Raw genomic sequence first — 15,173 nt, forward strand, 5'->3', positions numbered from 1 at the left:
AACAGGATGATGTGGTACCAATGTCAAGAGAAGAGTTCCAGCCAGATGAGCACAGTCAGTGTAAATATTCGGAGTGAGTTGCACAAACACTCTGTCTGGGAAGGAGTTACCACTTGCAGTCTATGTAGTTGTTGACAATATCCTTTCATCATAATACAGATGCATGTATATTTTGACTCAAGTGTCTGAGTTACGGAATGATATTAATGAATTAGTTTGACTTCAGAGCTTGCCACTGTAAAAAAAAACACAGCTGTTGGGCCCTAAGACGCAGGGTCAGGTTGGACAATATTTCTTTTGAGCAGAGTCTGGAACCCAGACAAGACCTATTTATGGGGTTCAGACCTAGCCAGAGGGATAATGGACCTTGCTAGATTTCAGACGGGACACAGCAGACAGCCATTTGTTGCAGTAATGCTGTTGGAATGTTGATATTCATTTGCTTCAAAGTTAAGATCATCTCTGTTTTCCATTGCCAGTGAAAGGTAAATTTCAGGCCTTAGTTCATTCGCAGGGATTTCATCTGCACAAAGACTCCCAAAGAAGCCAGGCCATGGTCAGGCCAGACCAAGGCCTGAGCTGGACCCATACCCTGCAGGTATAAAGACATGGCTCGAATGTGATGGGAGAACACTGCCCTGGCCTACTCAGTTACAGGTGGAAGGATTACACGAATCTCACTACTAGGTGTGGGTTCAATTTACTACTTCACCTAGTCATAAACTATCATGTGTCTTCTGACACATCACATTTGAAGACAGCTTCCACCTGAACTGGGGTGACATACCAGCCAGTTCTCAATCCTGAGTCACTTTGGTCGTATGCCATTGAGAATACGTGAAAGCCTCTCATTGTTTTTGCCAATTATTTTTGTTTAGATTGTAGTAAACCACACTTTTTTGTGTTGCACAGAAATGTCATAAATGTGGTAGCCTCTTCAAAGACAATGACACAAAGCATCATTGCCGGGCATGCGGCGAGGGCTTCTGTGATGGCTGCTCGGAAAAGACGCGCCCTGTTCCAGAACGAGGTTGGGGCCTCGCTCCAGTTCGAGTGTGCGACAGCTGCTATGAACAGAGAGGGGCTCAAATAGGTAATGCATATTTTTCTTGCTTGGCTTTTCTTGAAAATTATTTTCAATTTTCAAAGTTTTTTTTTTAATTGTTTTTTTTTTTTTTTAAATCTTTGCTTGTCACTATGATAGTGATCTATGGGATAAATAATTTTGATTACAACATACTCATGAGTTTAGTCATTCCTATGGTGTAGATTTTCTTTTGGTGGTCAGTGGAGAATGATGCAGGACTTGTAGAGCTTCAGGAATGTACATGGGGATCACTCATATAGGTCATTTTACATGTTCTTACTGTCCAAACTGCCTAATGCGGATTTCCAGTTTGTTGTACTAGTTTCATTGTACAGACAGGATGATTTATAATCCCAAATGTTCTTTCTTCTTTTTATTTAACATGTTTGAATATGCAAACACTATAATACATTGTAGTAGTAGGTCATAAACATTCACAGTGCATCACATTTCTTATTGTTACATCTAATCATACAGAGTTACCTGGCCATTGTTGACACAACTTGTAAAATATTCTACATATTTTACTAATGACAAACTACTGAAGAGTACCATTTTACTATAGTTTAATGTTTGTGGATCCCTGTTCTTGATTAAGAAGGTAATATTTCAGTTGCCCCTAAATATCTCTAGGGCATGATGTGATGGGAAGATGGGAAATAAATATCTTGGACTAATCACTACAGGATATAATAGCAGTAATACATTCTTTGATTTGGGGGTTTCTCTTCTATCCAACTTCAGACCACCTCTTCACACGCCTAACATTTCTGCAGAACTTATAGGTTTCATTAACATTACCAGTAATGCAACTGGTGATGATTATGTTGGTATTATATCTACTGTTGTTGCAGATTCCCCAGCTACTTGCATCCAGAAGTCTCTAATGGGAGGGCCTTCCCATGCATGTGCATGAACGTAATTCCGCTTGGCAGGCCAGGAAGATGTTTTTTGATCAACATGTTTGTGCAGAATTACATTGAAAATCAGGATGATCATTGACTAGTCATATGCACTTCCTATTGAACCTGCACTTAAGTTCAAAGAAAAAGTAAAATATGGTCCTAAACAGCATGTCCAGAATAAGTGCTTGGCATCAACATTTGTGTGGAGTATAAACATTTTTACTGGGGTCATGCTGGCAGGAAGGATCTTGGTTCTTACATAACTTTGTGTGGAACACAAGCATGCTTCGTGGGTTCTGTAAACCAAACTGTTATACAGAGGAGCTCATGTTGTGTAACAAGATTCGCATTGAGGATTCCCTCAAATGAGATGCATCTTCAAGACTAATCAGAAGTGCTTTTCTTATTTGTAAAAGCTTTATTCATAATCAAGCGGAGTACAAGATAACACATCTGTTATTTCCAATCGTGCATTAACCATTTACATTTAAATACCGATTGATGTAGAAACACAGCTTGTGAATATATCACTGTACTGGCCTGGACATCTGCAGTCGTGTATTCATGGTTTAGTTGTCTTCTTGTGTTCCGCTGTCTGGGGCAAATAATTTACCACTACGACTGTGCCACACACCCTAGAGGATGTGGGCTCCCAGTATTTCAGTTGCCCAAAGTCAGATGTTTTTAATGAAAGTTATGGATGGGGGCGGAGTGTTTCACTTCATAATGTCTTTTAGTCAGAAACTCTGGCACACACAAGCGTATTTGCTGAAATTGGGATAAGTATGGCATCTGTGAAGTTTACAAGGCACTGGCCAACCTGTTTTGCTACTAATCTTGGTTCTTCTTGGTATCAGAGAAGCTATTACTAATTATAACATATCACTGTACCTGCACTGGAATGGAAAATCTAGCTGTTTCAGAACATGGACCATTAAGTATTTTTGAGAAGTGGAAAGTTGGCCCGCAATAAGAGATTCAGAGGGTGACAAATGCCCTCAGGATAATGATAGCCTCTGTTTAGTGGTCTGTGACTTCGTAGTGGTCACTTTTCTTTACTCTGTTAACTAGAGGTGTCATAAATGACCTTGCAAACAGTGGCAACTGATTTCCTTCCATTGGGTGTTACACATTTCTAGCACTGCAATGCCACAAAGAGCCTAGCATGGTTGTTTTTGTTACCTGAAGTAATCTACAATTTCTGGGTCTCAGGGGATCCAATTATGGAAATGGTAAAAGGCCCTGCCTGTTGTTGGGCGCTTGCCTTTATATAAGTCTTATCAAATCAATCAGAAGTATAACATAATGTCTACAACATCATATTCCTTGGTTGAGTGATATATATTTATCTGATTTTTAGAAAAGCTTTTCTCTCTCTTTATGTCTCTTTCACAGTTGAAATCTCCTATAGCCCCCCTCCATGTTTCTTTGGTCCTGAGAAAAGACTGGAGAGCCATACAGGAACTAAGCTACTACTTCAGTATGTTCTTTAAGTGTGCAGGCATTGTGGGTTTTTCTACAACTTGGGATTCCATGCCACACCTCCTAAAGCATCACACTATTTCTGGATAGGTCTAACTGGAATTGGTTCCAGCTATCCTGCCCCTCTAAGTGACCACACGCACCTTTTAAAAGTGATTCCATCCCTTTCTCGTTAAACTTGTTTATGTTCTGGTGTTTGTCTTTCTTGTATGTGACCGTGTCCATGCACTCCGGACTCTAGTAAGTAATCTTTATTTAAAATACACCTTTTTTTAAGGTAATCCGCTATTCCTCTCTACTACATTTCTTGTGTGGTGGAGTTCCGGATCCATTATAGTTGAATACCAATAACCTTCCCTCCCACAGGAGCTGGTCTCACTATTTCTCAAGAGCTGCTCCTCTCAACATTGCCCTTGGAAGTGGTCTGTCACTGCAATTGTAGTGTGATGGGTAATTGTGTGGGCTTTTGTTGGACAACTACTGTTTGAGTTGTCAGTAACCTGTCTCCGGTATGAGAGACAATCTCTTGAGCAAAAGCCTGAAGTTACTGGAAAGCAAAAAGGTAAGTGTTATTGGCTACACTTTGGGAGCCGGTTACAGGGGAGGAGTGATACAAATTGTGTACATTATTAGTTCTGACAAATCCATCATTGAATGTCTACAACAATTGGGCTTACAAAAATTGAACTCAGGAACAACATGCACTTCCTCATTTTTGGAGTACGGGTTCGAATTTTCAATTGAACAGTTGCTTTGGTTTGTCCATGCTGCTGTCTGTGTTCTCAGGGTAGGATAAATACTGGGCCAATGAGCCAGGGACATTGTACTTCTTCTCTGTTTAAGGCTTGGGGGAGCTAAGAGAATTGGTGCATTTTGACCAAACAGAAGAAGAGGACCTGAACCGGTCAACATGGAGAGGAGCCACCCTATGACTAGCAGGAAGTCCTGCACAGGTCCCAGCAGAGTGAAGATTTGGGTAGTAGTCTCCTCAATGAATCAGTAGCCTTGAGCACCTTTCAGCTCAGTTGGCAGCTGTCATTGAAGCAACTCACATTTGTCCTGGGTCTTGGAGCTGCAGAGATGGTTTCATGTGTTCTGTGCTGAGCTTGCACTGTCCTCATCCTGCTTCGTAATGGTACCTTCCTTCCTCCAGCCCCCAATGTTTCTTATTGGCTATGGCTGGTTGTCCTGGTATCAGACTCATTTTTATCATCCTTCTAGCCCTTAATAGGTCCAAAAAATACTTTAAAGTAATGGTCTTACCTGAAGGTTGTGTCCCCTGTTTGGACTGGTGAAGCTTTTGGATTCATTGTGTGTCCCCTGCACATGGTTGTCTTGCCAGTGGAAAATCCTCACCAGAAACATCTCTTTTTGAGAGGCTGGCCTCTACACATTGTTAACAGCCAGGGAATGTGTCACTGGGTACTCACCTACTGCTGTTTCTGCCTTCATTTAAAAAGCTCTGTGGCCTGTTGTTTCCTTCATTGGTCTCAAATGTACTGTATCGCAAATGAGCACAGACTCCTGGATCACAGAAGTCACATTCGACTGCAGTACTAGGCTCTTGGAAAGTTAATCAAGTTTATTTTTCTTTGTTGGGACTCATGTTATTTAGGTGGTGGGTATTTGGGCAAGTGGGTTTAAGTCATGAGGCATTTAACAGAGTGCCTGACATGTGGCAGTAATCTTGCTATGATGTATAGTTTCTGGTACCTAGCTCCCTCTGTGTTGACAAATATTGTATCAAAACCAGTGAGTATGGAAAACTGCATAGATCACCTCCACACACACACACTATACTGTGGCTGTCAGCCATAGGGTTCAGTGTTATTTAAAAACTGATGTTATGAAATGTTAAGGGTCATATCTCAGGCCCTGAATTTACCAACAGCTTTTGGTTTTCTGTGTAGATATTTTAACTAGTCTCCTTTTGCTTACCTGTTAAGAAAAGCCTTGTTCTTCTAAGAAAATAAAGGACGAAATGGAGTTTGACGATGGAGCCTTTGTTTGCTCAGTTGATGTACTGCTTCTTCCAGCACACCAACTGAGTAGAGCCATCAGTGGAAGGGTATTACGCCGCCCGCCGCATTAAGGATGGGCAGTGTAATGCCCTTTTCTCCCTTTTGCCACCAAGAAAAACCTGACAATGACTGAGGGATAAAAAAACAATGGCCCTCACACCTAGGGTTTTAGGGTCATTGTTATTTTATTTTTGGGAGATTGTTTTTGATAAACAAAACATGTCAGTAGTATGGTGAACAGCTGTCAAAACTGAAGGCAGATGCACAACAAACATTTAGTACATTAAAAGGATCTGCATCACGGGGTTCCTTTCATTCTACAGAGAAGACTGCCAGCTGGTGGTCAGCTTTAAATTTGGCGAGTGGAGTACCCTCGGGATGGTGGAGGTTATGTCATATGGATGTTTCTCCATCCGCTAAACTTTAATCCTGGCCCTCAGTTTCTAGATCCTACAGCTTCCTAGAGTAAGCCATAACTGCTAGACTTTGCTACTGAATGGAGTAATGGTCCATAGTCTTTCCTGTCTTGAGTTTCTGTTTGTGATGGATTCTGTTTTTTTTTCAGTGTGTTTCCAATGTTGACAAAATTAGTAAAATCAGCAGCTATCTTTTTTTCTCTTTGAAAATTCTTATGGGTGGTCTTTTATCCCCTGCTTATAAAGAATCTTGTTTTTTTTCCTTCCTTACCTCATTTTTTCCTATTATTAATTCTACCTTTCTTCTAGATTGTTCCTAATTCTCTTAATTGTAACTTCTCCTTGAATTTGCTCTGTCAAGTAGCATTTCCTTATTTTTTGTAAACACATGCCCAGTGGCGGGTGCTACCAGGCAGGGCTGGTGGGCAGCGTGCGGGGCGGGGAATAATAATGAAAAAAAATTGCACCTTACCTCTGCTGCCGCCTGGTCTCTGCCACACCTGCCGCCTCGGTGCCTGCTATGCTCCCCTCCCCCAACCCAATCCAAATGCTTCTCTCATGCAAGTGCTGGGATTGGCCTGAGTGGGCTGAAATGCTGCTCCAGGGAGGGAGTGGGAGCTTGCACTTGGTCTCCACCCGGATGTGAAATACAGCTCGGGTGGAGAGTTCTAAGTGCATGTCAGTTTGGTTGGCCTCTGACAGCCGGCCAAACTGACATGTGCACTTAGAGTACATCACTACTTCACCTCCCTTCTGATACAGTGGATGGTGGCCCCGGCCCACCACACCCTGGACAGCAGAAAAATAAAATTATAATATATTATCATTTTATTCTTCTGCTGCCTTATTAGCAGTGGGGCGACTCTGTAACAGCTGGGTTGGAGAAATGTAAGTAAGCACCACTCCTCCTCCCGGCCATGGCCCTGCCCAGCCCTAGACTTCCATGGCTCAGCCAGACAGTGACAAATAATTATTTCTCACTGCCTGACTAAGCAGGGGGCGACGCTCCTCCGCTGTTACGAAGGAGCCGCCCCTGGACATATTGTAGCATGTTCAGCTCTCTATTATTGCATCAGAAAGCTGTGTTTTGTGCCTTGCTATACCACAGCTGGACTGGGCTAATAAATGTAATATCACTATCCAATCTGGGCTTATACCTGTTCTACCTGCCCTTAGTGAAGAAGCCTGTTAAGTAATTAATATGCAGCTGTTATCCAGAGGCCCTCTGGAGTCATCAAACTGTGCCCCTGTATGAAGCAGCAGCTGAAGTAATAAAGAGCCTCCAAGACCTGCAGCGATCTTGGATCCTTTGTCTGCTCTTTTCACGCTTTAAACTAAGTTTATTTTACAGTGTAAAGCTGTGCCTATCAGATTTTTATATTTATTTGAAAGTCAGCACGAGGTCTGTTAAGCACAGATTTTTAACAAGCAAGTAGGCCTTTGCTTATTTCATATGATGGATACCATGCTCCTGCTTAGTATTGTGAGAGTTGCAGAAGGACCTTTATCGGTGTGCTGTGTGCAGCATGTTCTGTTCTAATACATGTTCCAAATTGGTGGGGGGGAAAAAGAACACAGTTCACTGTGTTTCCGTTAAATATAGTCATAGTGTTTTGAACAAATGATCTTGTCAAATGTCAAGCCTTGTTTCTGCTCCAAAAACTCCAGGCTTTATTTTCACTTGTATGTAGTAAGAATAAATCTTGAAAATAGTGACCATGGGGTACAGAAAAGTGTAGAAGTAGGAGCTGCACTGGTGCTCCTTTGATACCAGAGGGCGCCGAAGCAGAAAAAATGCAGCAATATCTGGTGTTTTCCCATTTCTATTGAAAAGCAGATCTTCTGTCTGGTGGTGTTTTGTCAGTTTTATTAAGTATTAACCAGAAACCCCAGTTATCCATTAATAATGTAGTAGCATTGCTAGCCTTGAGACATAAGCGGTAAACACCAGTTTCAACACAGGATCAGTACTTAAATTGTTTTTTTTAAAAAGGATAGGTGCTCAAAGTTATACTTGAAGGTCTAGAACTGATGAATGCCAGGGTTATCACCTCCTTGTTTCTCTTTCTTCCACTGCCCTGCATTCCAGTCTCTAGATCACATGCTTGCGGATTCTTTTTCACCCGAATTTTCTCCCTTTGTGACGTTTTCCTATTTTTTACGCCGTCTTTTTTTCCTCCCTTTACTGTTTCCCTCTCTGTTCCTTTGGGCAAAGTCGGATGAGGAAAAAAAAATAAGTAGAGCCCCCCAAAATGAGCTGAGGTTCATCACCTGCTCTCACCTCACTGCACAGGAACCACCAGCTTTCAGCAAAAGAACTACAAAAAGGCCTCGCACACCAGCCAGCTCGGTTGGTAAGCCAGATGGGGAAAATATGACAAAAGTCACAAAAAGGTTAGCCAGGAGAGAGCGGCACAGCTTTCTCAGGTCACAAGAGTGACACAGCTTTCTCAGGTCACGAGAGTGACACAGCTTTCTCAGGTGACGAGAGTGGCACAGCTGTCTCAGGCCACGAGAGTGGCACAGCTGTCTCAGGTCACGAGAGTGGCACAGCTTTCTCAGGTCACGAGATTGGCACAGCTTTCTCAGGTCACGAGAGTGGCACAGCTGTCTCAAGCCACGAGAGTGGCACAGCTTTCTCAAGCCACGAGAGTGGCACAGCTATCTTACGCAACGCGAGGGCCTTTATCACTACGTCATCTTTTTTTGTTTTTAATTCCCAGTTTCCTTATGTGCGCACTATTTCATTTTTCTAATGTGAAACACTAATCTTCCATTAATTTCAGGAATACACAGTTTTGCTGGATTTTTACTTTGGGAAGAGAGGGGTTTTCAAGTGGTTCATCACCTTTACAATGACAAAGTTAATATTCATCACTTGACCTTACCTCTGCTTTTATTTCTTCAGTTTCACATTGTCCAAAAAGGACACACCTTTATGTTACTGCCTGCAACAAATAACCAATATTTAAAAATTGATTCATAATTTTACTTTCCCCCCAAAATATCTCAACTCCAACATTTGAAAATGAGGCGTAAAGGACTTCCCATGAACTCTTACCACAAGCATTAATTGGAGGAAATGCCCCACCCCCTTTCACTAGGCAGATCTAAACAAGCGTGTTGTTCTGTAGGCATTGATTTCAAGACTGATCATCACATAACCAGTACAAGTATTGATTTATTGTTTCGGGATGGCCCCTAACATTGAGATTTTAAAATAGCTCGCTCGTGGCTCAGTTACCACATTGGTATCACTATGTGGGCTTGTGCTCTCATGTGCCTAAAGTCTGGTTTTCTTCTCTGGGTGTAAGGGAATGGGCATCTGAAAAGCCACTGTAGTGCCTTCAGACTGTCCAAAATAAATAGATTTTGTTCCCGCTATTTGTGTTCATTTCATGTTGTTGATGAACTAAAGGTGGTTCATATAGTTTGAAGATACTGTTTACTGCTCATTTAGACTGTTGTGTCTATCTTGGAGACCTGATCCCGATTTACTGCGTCACTTTTTGAATCCCGCAACATAGGTATTACCTTTAGAAATGGATACCACGTCTGAAGTTCTGTTTGCAGCTCATGCAGATACACCTGAGTGTTGCTTCTGGTACTGGATGCTTCGTCTGGTCGATTGTTTATAGTCGTGAGGGCCACGGCTGGTGTATTGCTGTCGAGCAGAACAGTGCGCTGCTTACAATTCTATTAGGAAAGGAGGGATGGGGATTATCACCGACCAGGACATGAACAAAATGAACATATAATACTACAGAGATGAAGTATCACAATACGATACTTGAATAGGACTCATGAGTAATGGAATATACAAGTTTTGCCACAGAAGTGGTAGGGACAAACATGAATGAATTTGAGTTAGTGTTGGACTAAAATGGGGACAAATGTGCTTAGAAAACTGGTTAAAAATAGGAACCATCTGAATTTTGTTATGAATAACCCCCAAACTGCAGTCTGGATGCACCATGCATCCCTTATTTCCCTGCTGTAAACTTTTACAAAAGTTGGTCTCTTTCTTTAAGGGAAGAACCACATTTTAACCATTTGTGTTAATTCCTCATTCTGCAGAGTTTGATGAGGCACAGGACGAAGACGAAGGTGGCACTCTCATTGCGAGAAAAGTTGGGGAAGCCGTGCAGAACACTCTTGGAGCTGTGGTCACAGCTATTGATATCCCATTAGGTGGGTTTGCTTTAATATTTTTGACATTTGCTATGAGACTTTGCTTCACTGGGCATCTTCAAGCCATCTGCTCTCTACAATTTATAAATCCTTCTTTGCATTTTCATGTTCGCGCCTGTGCTGCCCTGTTAACACTTTCAGAACTCAATGATTTTGTAAAACAGATAGTGTATGGATTTGTGTGTTGTTTAATTTATGATCTAGGTAAATCTGGAAGAGACTTTAGTCATTCTAAATCAATATTTAGTTGTCAGTAAGGGAAACGTGAACAATCAGTCCTTGAGGAACTTAGGAATCCTCGCTGGTTTACTGCTGCTCTGATTACTTTGATAAGTGATCAGGTTTTTCCATATTTGACTCTTGCGGCAAGTTTGCTGGATTGGGTGCAATTCAATGGACTGATCTCAGGCTACATAACTATAGTTACAGGCAATCTAGTCTCAGAATTGTACTCCCTCAAAGAAAAGTTAAGAAACGTGTGATCGTTTAAGTTATATAGTCTTGGATGTCATATCCTCATAACATTTTGTCGCCCATATTCCGACTTTGCATATATTTTACCATCATTTTTGACACCTTTACATGATCTGTTCTAACTGTAACCCCAACATTACCCTTTACACTACCTACATTTCTAAAACTGTAACCCACATACCAGCCCTCACATCTAAACTCTAACCAGATCTTCAGATTTGGACTCTGTTAGATGACAGTGTAAGTGACTGCAACTTAAATGCAGTTGACGTAAAGGAATTGACTGTGAAGTTGACTGTAAAGGGATGACTCTGTAACTCTTGGTGGATGGCTGCTTGTACTGCAGGCCAAGCCAGATAGTAAAACTAGTCTCTGTGCGCTGCTTGAAACAACACACGTTGGAGTGACCTGCAGAAGCTTAGATGGGCCTCCATTATTACTTTGCTTCTGGAATACCTTTTTCTTGTAAACAGCTCTATATCCAAGTCATATAGTCTTATAAAGTGGTTTCAGAGACAAGGAAATCTATCCATGTCTCTGTGTATCTTGCATCGTCAGTGTGCACAGGCGCATTCTTAGTACATAATGGAGAATATGGCTTGCGAAGAACATGGTATACAACAAGTTAAGCCTGAAACAGTGACTTTAATTGTGTTGTGATATGAATAAATAACAGAAGCACACTTGCACCTTATACATCTTATACAAAGTATCACTTTTGTTACCCTAAAGCACATGTAAGAATATGGTGTGGTGAGAGCGTACGCAAATCAACCAAAGGTTCAGGTCACACTTTGTTCCTTGTTACGATTCAGTAGTGGTTAACAGCTTTTCCATACATTTCGACACCAAAGTTTCTTGGTCCAATAAGAGTTCGTTAGACTAAGATTAATGGTCATGGTCTTGGTTGATGGGTGCCTAGGGCCATTTAAACCAGTGCTGTATTTGGGGAAACTGCTGTTGTGTGAGTGGACGATCATGAAAATCAGGAGTGACTTAACCTTTGCTATATCTGTTTGCAGGCCTCATGAAAGACGCTGCCAGACCTCTGTACTGGGTGCCGGACCATGAAATTGTTCACTGCCACCATTGTCAGAAGGAGTTTAATGTCAAGACTTCCAAGCATCACTGCCGGGCTTGTGGCCAAGGCTTCTGTGACGAGTGTTCATGTGACCGGAGGCCCGTCCCTTCCCGTGGCTGGGACCATCCAGTTCGCGTTTGCTTTAAATGCAATAAAAAGCCTGGTGACCTCTAACGCTTACCTTCAACTTCTGCCTCTTACAAATTTTTAGGTTCTCAGGGTTAGAAATAGCATCTCCCTTTCACCTTCGACCTGTGGAAGCAGGCGCATGCTTTTGACTTCTGAACTCTGACCACCCACAGCACATCCTCTTCTGCCATCTCATCGTGGATAAGGGATTTGTGATTATTTTAAATACATGATGCACCTTAAGTGATAGCATTTTATGTTATGGAAACTTCTTCCTTTGTGGATTGTAAGGATTTTGTATGTTCCTGCACCAACAGTTGTGAGAGCTTCGTTTAATGACCGGACAGGACAGCGTTCAAAGTGTTCGCAGTGCAAATGGTCAGAGAATGTTCTAGCCTGAATTGTCCTCCTCTTCAGTGCGAAATAATCCTAAAAGGGCAAAATGTATTCACAGAAGGCAAACCCTTTTTGCAGTCGTGGATGTGTAGTGTGTATTTAACACGGAAGAACCTGAGTGTACAGATGAATCCACAGCACTTTACATATTGTATGTATGAAAAATTCTGACCAGTATGTATGAAAAATCCTGGCCAGCCCTTCCGTTGAGCATCACCACGACCTATTTTTTACCTGCGTATGTTAAGGTGTGCAAGGTGGCAATGTTTAGAACATGCAAATTCTAGTTTTATGCTTTAATCTCTTCTATGAAAAGGCTGCTCAGGTCGGATCTTACCTTTTGGAGAACTGTGTTCTTCTGAATGCTGGCGATCTGACTATTTGAAATAACTCCACACTTGCAAATAGCTGGGTTCAAACATTATCCAAAGCACTGTGGCAGTCTTTGCAGCAGGGAACGTTCAAAACCCTTTGGCAGCTGAATCATGGGACCAGAATCTTGATATAGAGAAGTCCAACATTGGATACAAATCTAAGTTTAAACAGGACTACAAACATCCTTGTTCCTGTCAAATTTCTGGGCATTTCTTGGCACTGGATCAGCCGTCACATTGCAAAGACTCATAATATTAAATGTTAAAAGGGCATGGATATTTAAAGCACCACCCACTGTCCGGATCGAAGGAAGATTGTGGCGCAGTTGAGCTGTTGTATCATCTCCAAATGGGATCGAACAAAGAGAAAAACAAAAGGCTGTTATGGAATAGTTGTATCTGCAGGAATGCCCTGAGGTTTCTGCAGTTCACTCTGGATTTGGGATTATGTGGCAGGCAACCACTTGAAAATTCCAGGATCACCTATGCCAATAGTGTTGACATAGGGGAGGCCATCTGGACAAACCACAGTGGAGCTTTTGAAACCTAGGTTTCCTTTATTTTAGGAAATTGTGGAAAGTAAAGTGAAAGGAAGGCCAATGGCCACACAGAAGTAAATTAGCTGACATAGCAATATACCTGTTATTAAATTCTCCTCTACCCAATTTCCAAGGTTATTGGTATGTAGTGAATGTGTTTTGACATTACCATTAAGATGGAAGGATTGTCCTGCTATGGTAAAAAATCGTACTTCCGGCTATATTTGTTCCTTTTTACAAATTTAATATTAATACATTTCCATTCTTTATCTTTTGTGATGATACCGATCCCAAACGCATTTCACATTTTCTCTGAGATGCCGTATTCTTGTAACGATCAATGAGAAAAGATGGAACCATTTTAATTTTAATTTTAAATTGTGTTCTCATTATGTCATTGGATTATGACACCCAGAGTCAGACACAGAGGAATCCTTGATGCAGAAAGTGTGGCTATATCTCTGTGGCCTTTTGAGAGTTTGGCCTTCACAGATGAGCGGAATGTGCCCCTTACAGATTGTTAAGCTAAAATATTTATTGAAAATGATGACTTTTATTGATATTTAAGAGGTGTTTGAAGACGTAGCTGGATTTCACTGGGCAGATTTATAAAATAAGTGTTTGAAGGTGAAGCAGTATTTTTAACAGGTGGGTGAGATTGTCTGGGTACTTGTGATAGATGCAGAAGCACACGAGAACCACAGCAATATGGATATCTAAGGTGTGTGTTTCTAATATTCAGGTAGGATTACTCGATGTCAGCTCGAGTACAGTATATCTGCCCTTGACTTTCATTTATCAACTCTGTGCATTCTGGGAGTTGTAGTCCTCAATCACCTCACTTGCAGATGCATTCTGCCTTACAACTGTTGTAGGATGAATTCCTGATTTCGAATATGCGGTCCATGATTATATGGTGTAATTCGCAAAATTAGTACTGTGGGGGGAAATGTGCATAGTAGATAGCTATGCTGGCCTTTTTTTTATGTTTGCAGGCGCTCTACCCTTAAGCCGATAACCTCTTAAACTAAGACCAAATATTCCAAGACCTATAAGCAGAGCTTTGCAACAGGTAGGCCAGAGGTGTATGCCCCTTTCTCCTCTTTGTGTCTACTCCTGTCATGAAAAGAAACTTCACGAAAAAAACAGCGAGCACCAGTATGAATCCTTTTTGTGTTAGTAGAGTATATTGGAAGGATAAGTATGCACTTTGCAGTTGCTGTTTTATAGAGTACATGGCAAGAACAGATGATGTGTCATTAGCAGTGTGTATGTTGTAACAATTTGTGAATTAAGTGCATGTAACTTCCTCACAATGTTAATTAAACAAAAACAACCCTTCCGATGACCTTACATTCCTTGTAAAATCAGTTTTTCCTGTGAAGTCTCTGCTGCCTTATGAACATGTTGGTTTCCACTTGTTATGCTTTTTGTCAGAGAATGAATATTACACATGCGTGTTGCGTAAGATCAGTTTTTCGTTCAAGCATTTCTTAATTTATGTATATGTGTGTAAAATATGTAGCTGTAGGTTGATGCATAGGCTCTGCATACTCCTGTCAGCTAGTGCTGGACCCAAACATTTGAAACTTGTTTTTCTCCAAAGAAGACCTGTGACTCCTCCCTCAGTCCAGTGTGCATCAGCACAAAGACTCCGCCTCCGATTGTTTTCTCCCGCTATCGGACTTGGATGTTCTGGATGCTGCTCCAAAGTCGAAGTGTTATAAGCACTAGATAACTTTCTTTTTTTTATTCTGTTTCAGGTTCTGCAGCTCTTTCTTCCACTGCTGCAATGAAAACAATTTTGCATAAAAAATATTTTGGAATCAACCTTTGTGGTTGGACATACTTCACCACGCCTCAGCTTCGACTCACTATTCCCCTTGTCACGGTTTTCCTCATGAATGCACCTAGGACCGCGTTATGAAACTCGCTCCATTCACTTTCTGTCCTAGGTGCAACGCAGGTTACGCTTGGGCTGACTGCCAGATGGTCTGCAACCCCTGCCTCCTGTGAGCTCAGATAATCAGTCTGCAATGCCTGTCTTGCTTTCTGTTTGAAAAACATCCTCTGACACA

General features: G+C 41.5%; 1 protein-coding gene across 1 annotated transcript in view; it reads left to right on the top strand.

The window, feature by feature from the left end:
• ZFYVE1 (zinc finger FYVE-type containing 1) overlaps nucleotides 1–14,448 on the top strand; it is a 129,218-nt gene extending 114,770 nt beyond the window's left edge. The window contains exons 10-12 of the mRNA XM_069208941.1: nucleotides 913–1,093; nucleotides 9,989–10,102; nucleotides 11,599–14,448. Of these exons, the coding sequence (XP_069065042.1) occupies nucleotides 913–1,093; nucleotides 9,989–10,102; nucleotides 11,599–11,831 (528 nt within the window). The 3' untranslated portion in view covers nucleotides 11,832–14,448. The remainder of the gene's footprint in view (nucleotides 1–912; nucleotides 1,094–9,988; nucleotides 10,103–11,598) is intronic.
• Nucleotides 14,449–15,173: the final 725 nt, after the last annotated feature.

The sequence above is a fragment of the Pleurodeles waltl genome, chromosome 9 (assembly GCF_031143425.1).
Source record: "Pleurodeles waltl isolate 20211129_DDA chromosome 9, aPleWal1.hap1.20221129, whole genome shotgun sequence".
NCBI classification, from domain to species: domain Eukaryota; kingdom Metazoa; phylum Chordata; class Amphibia; order Caudata; family Salamandridae; genus Pleurodeles; species Pleurodeles waltl.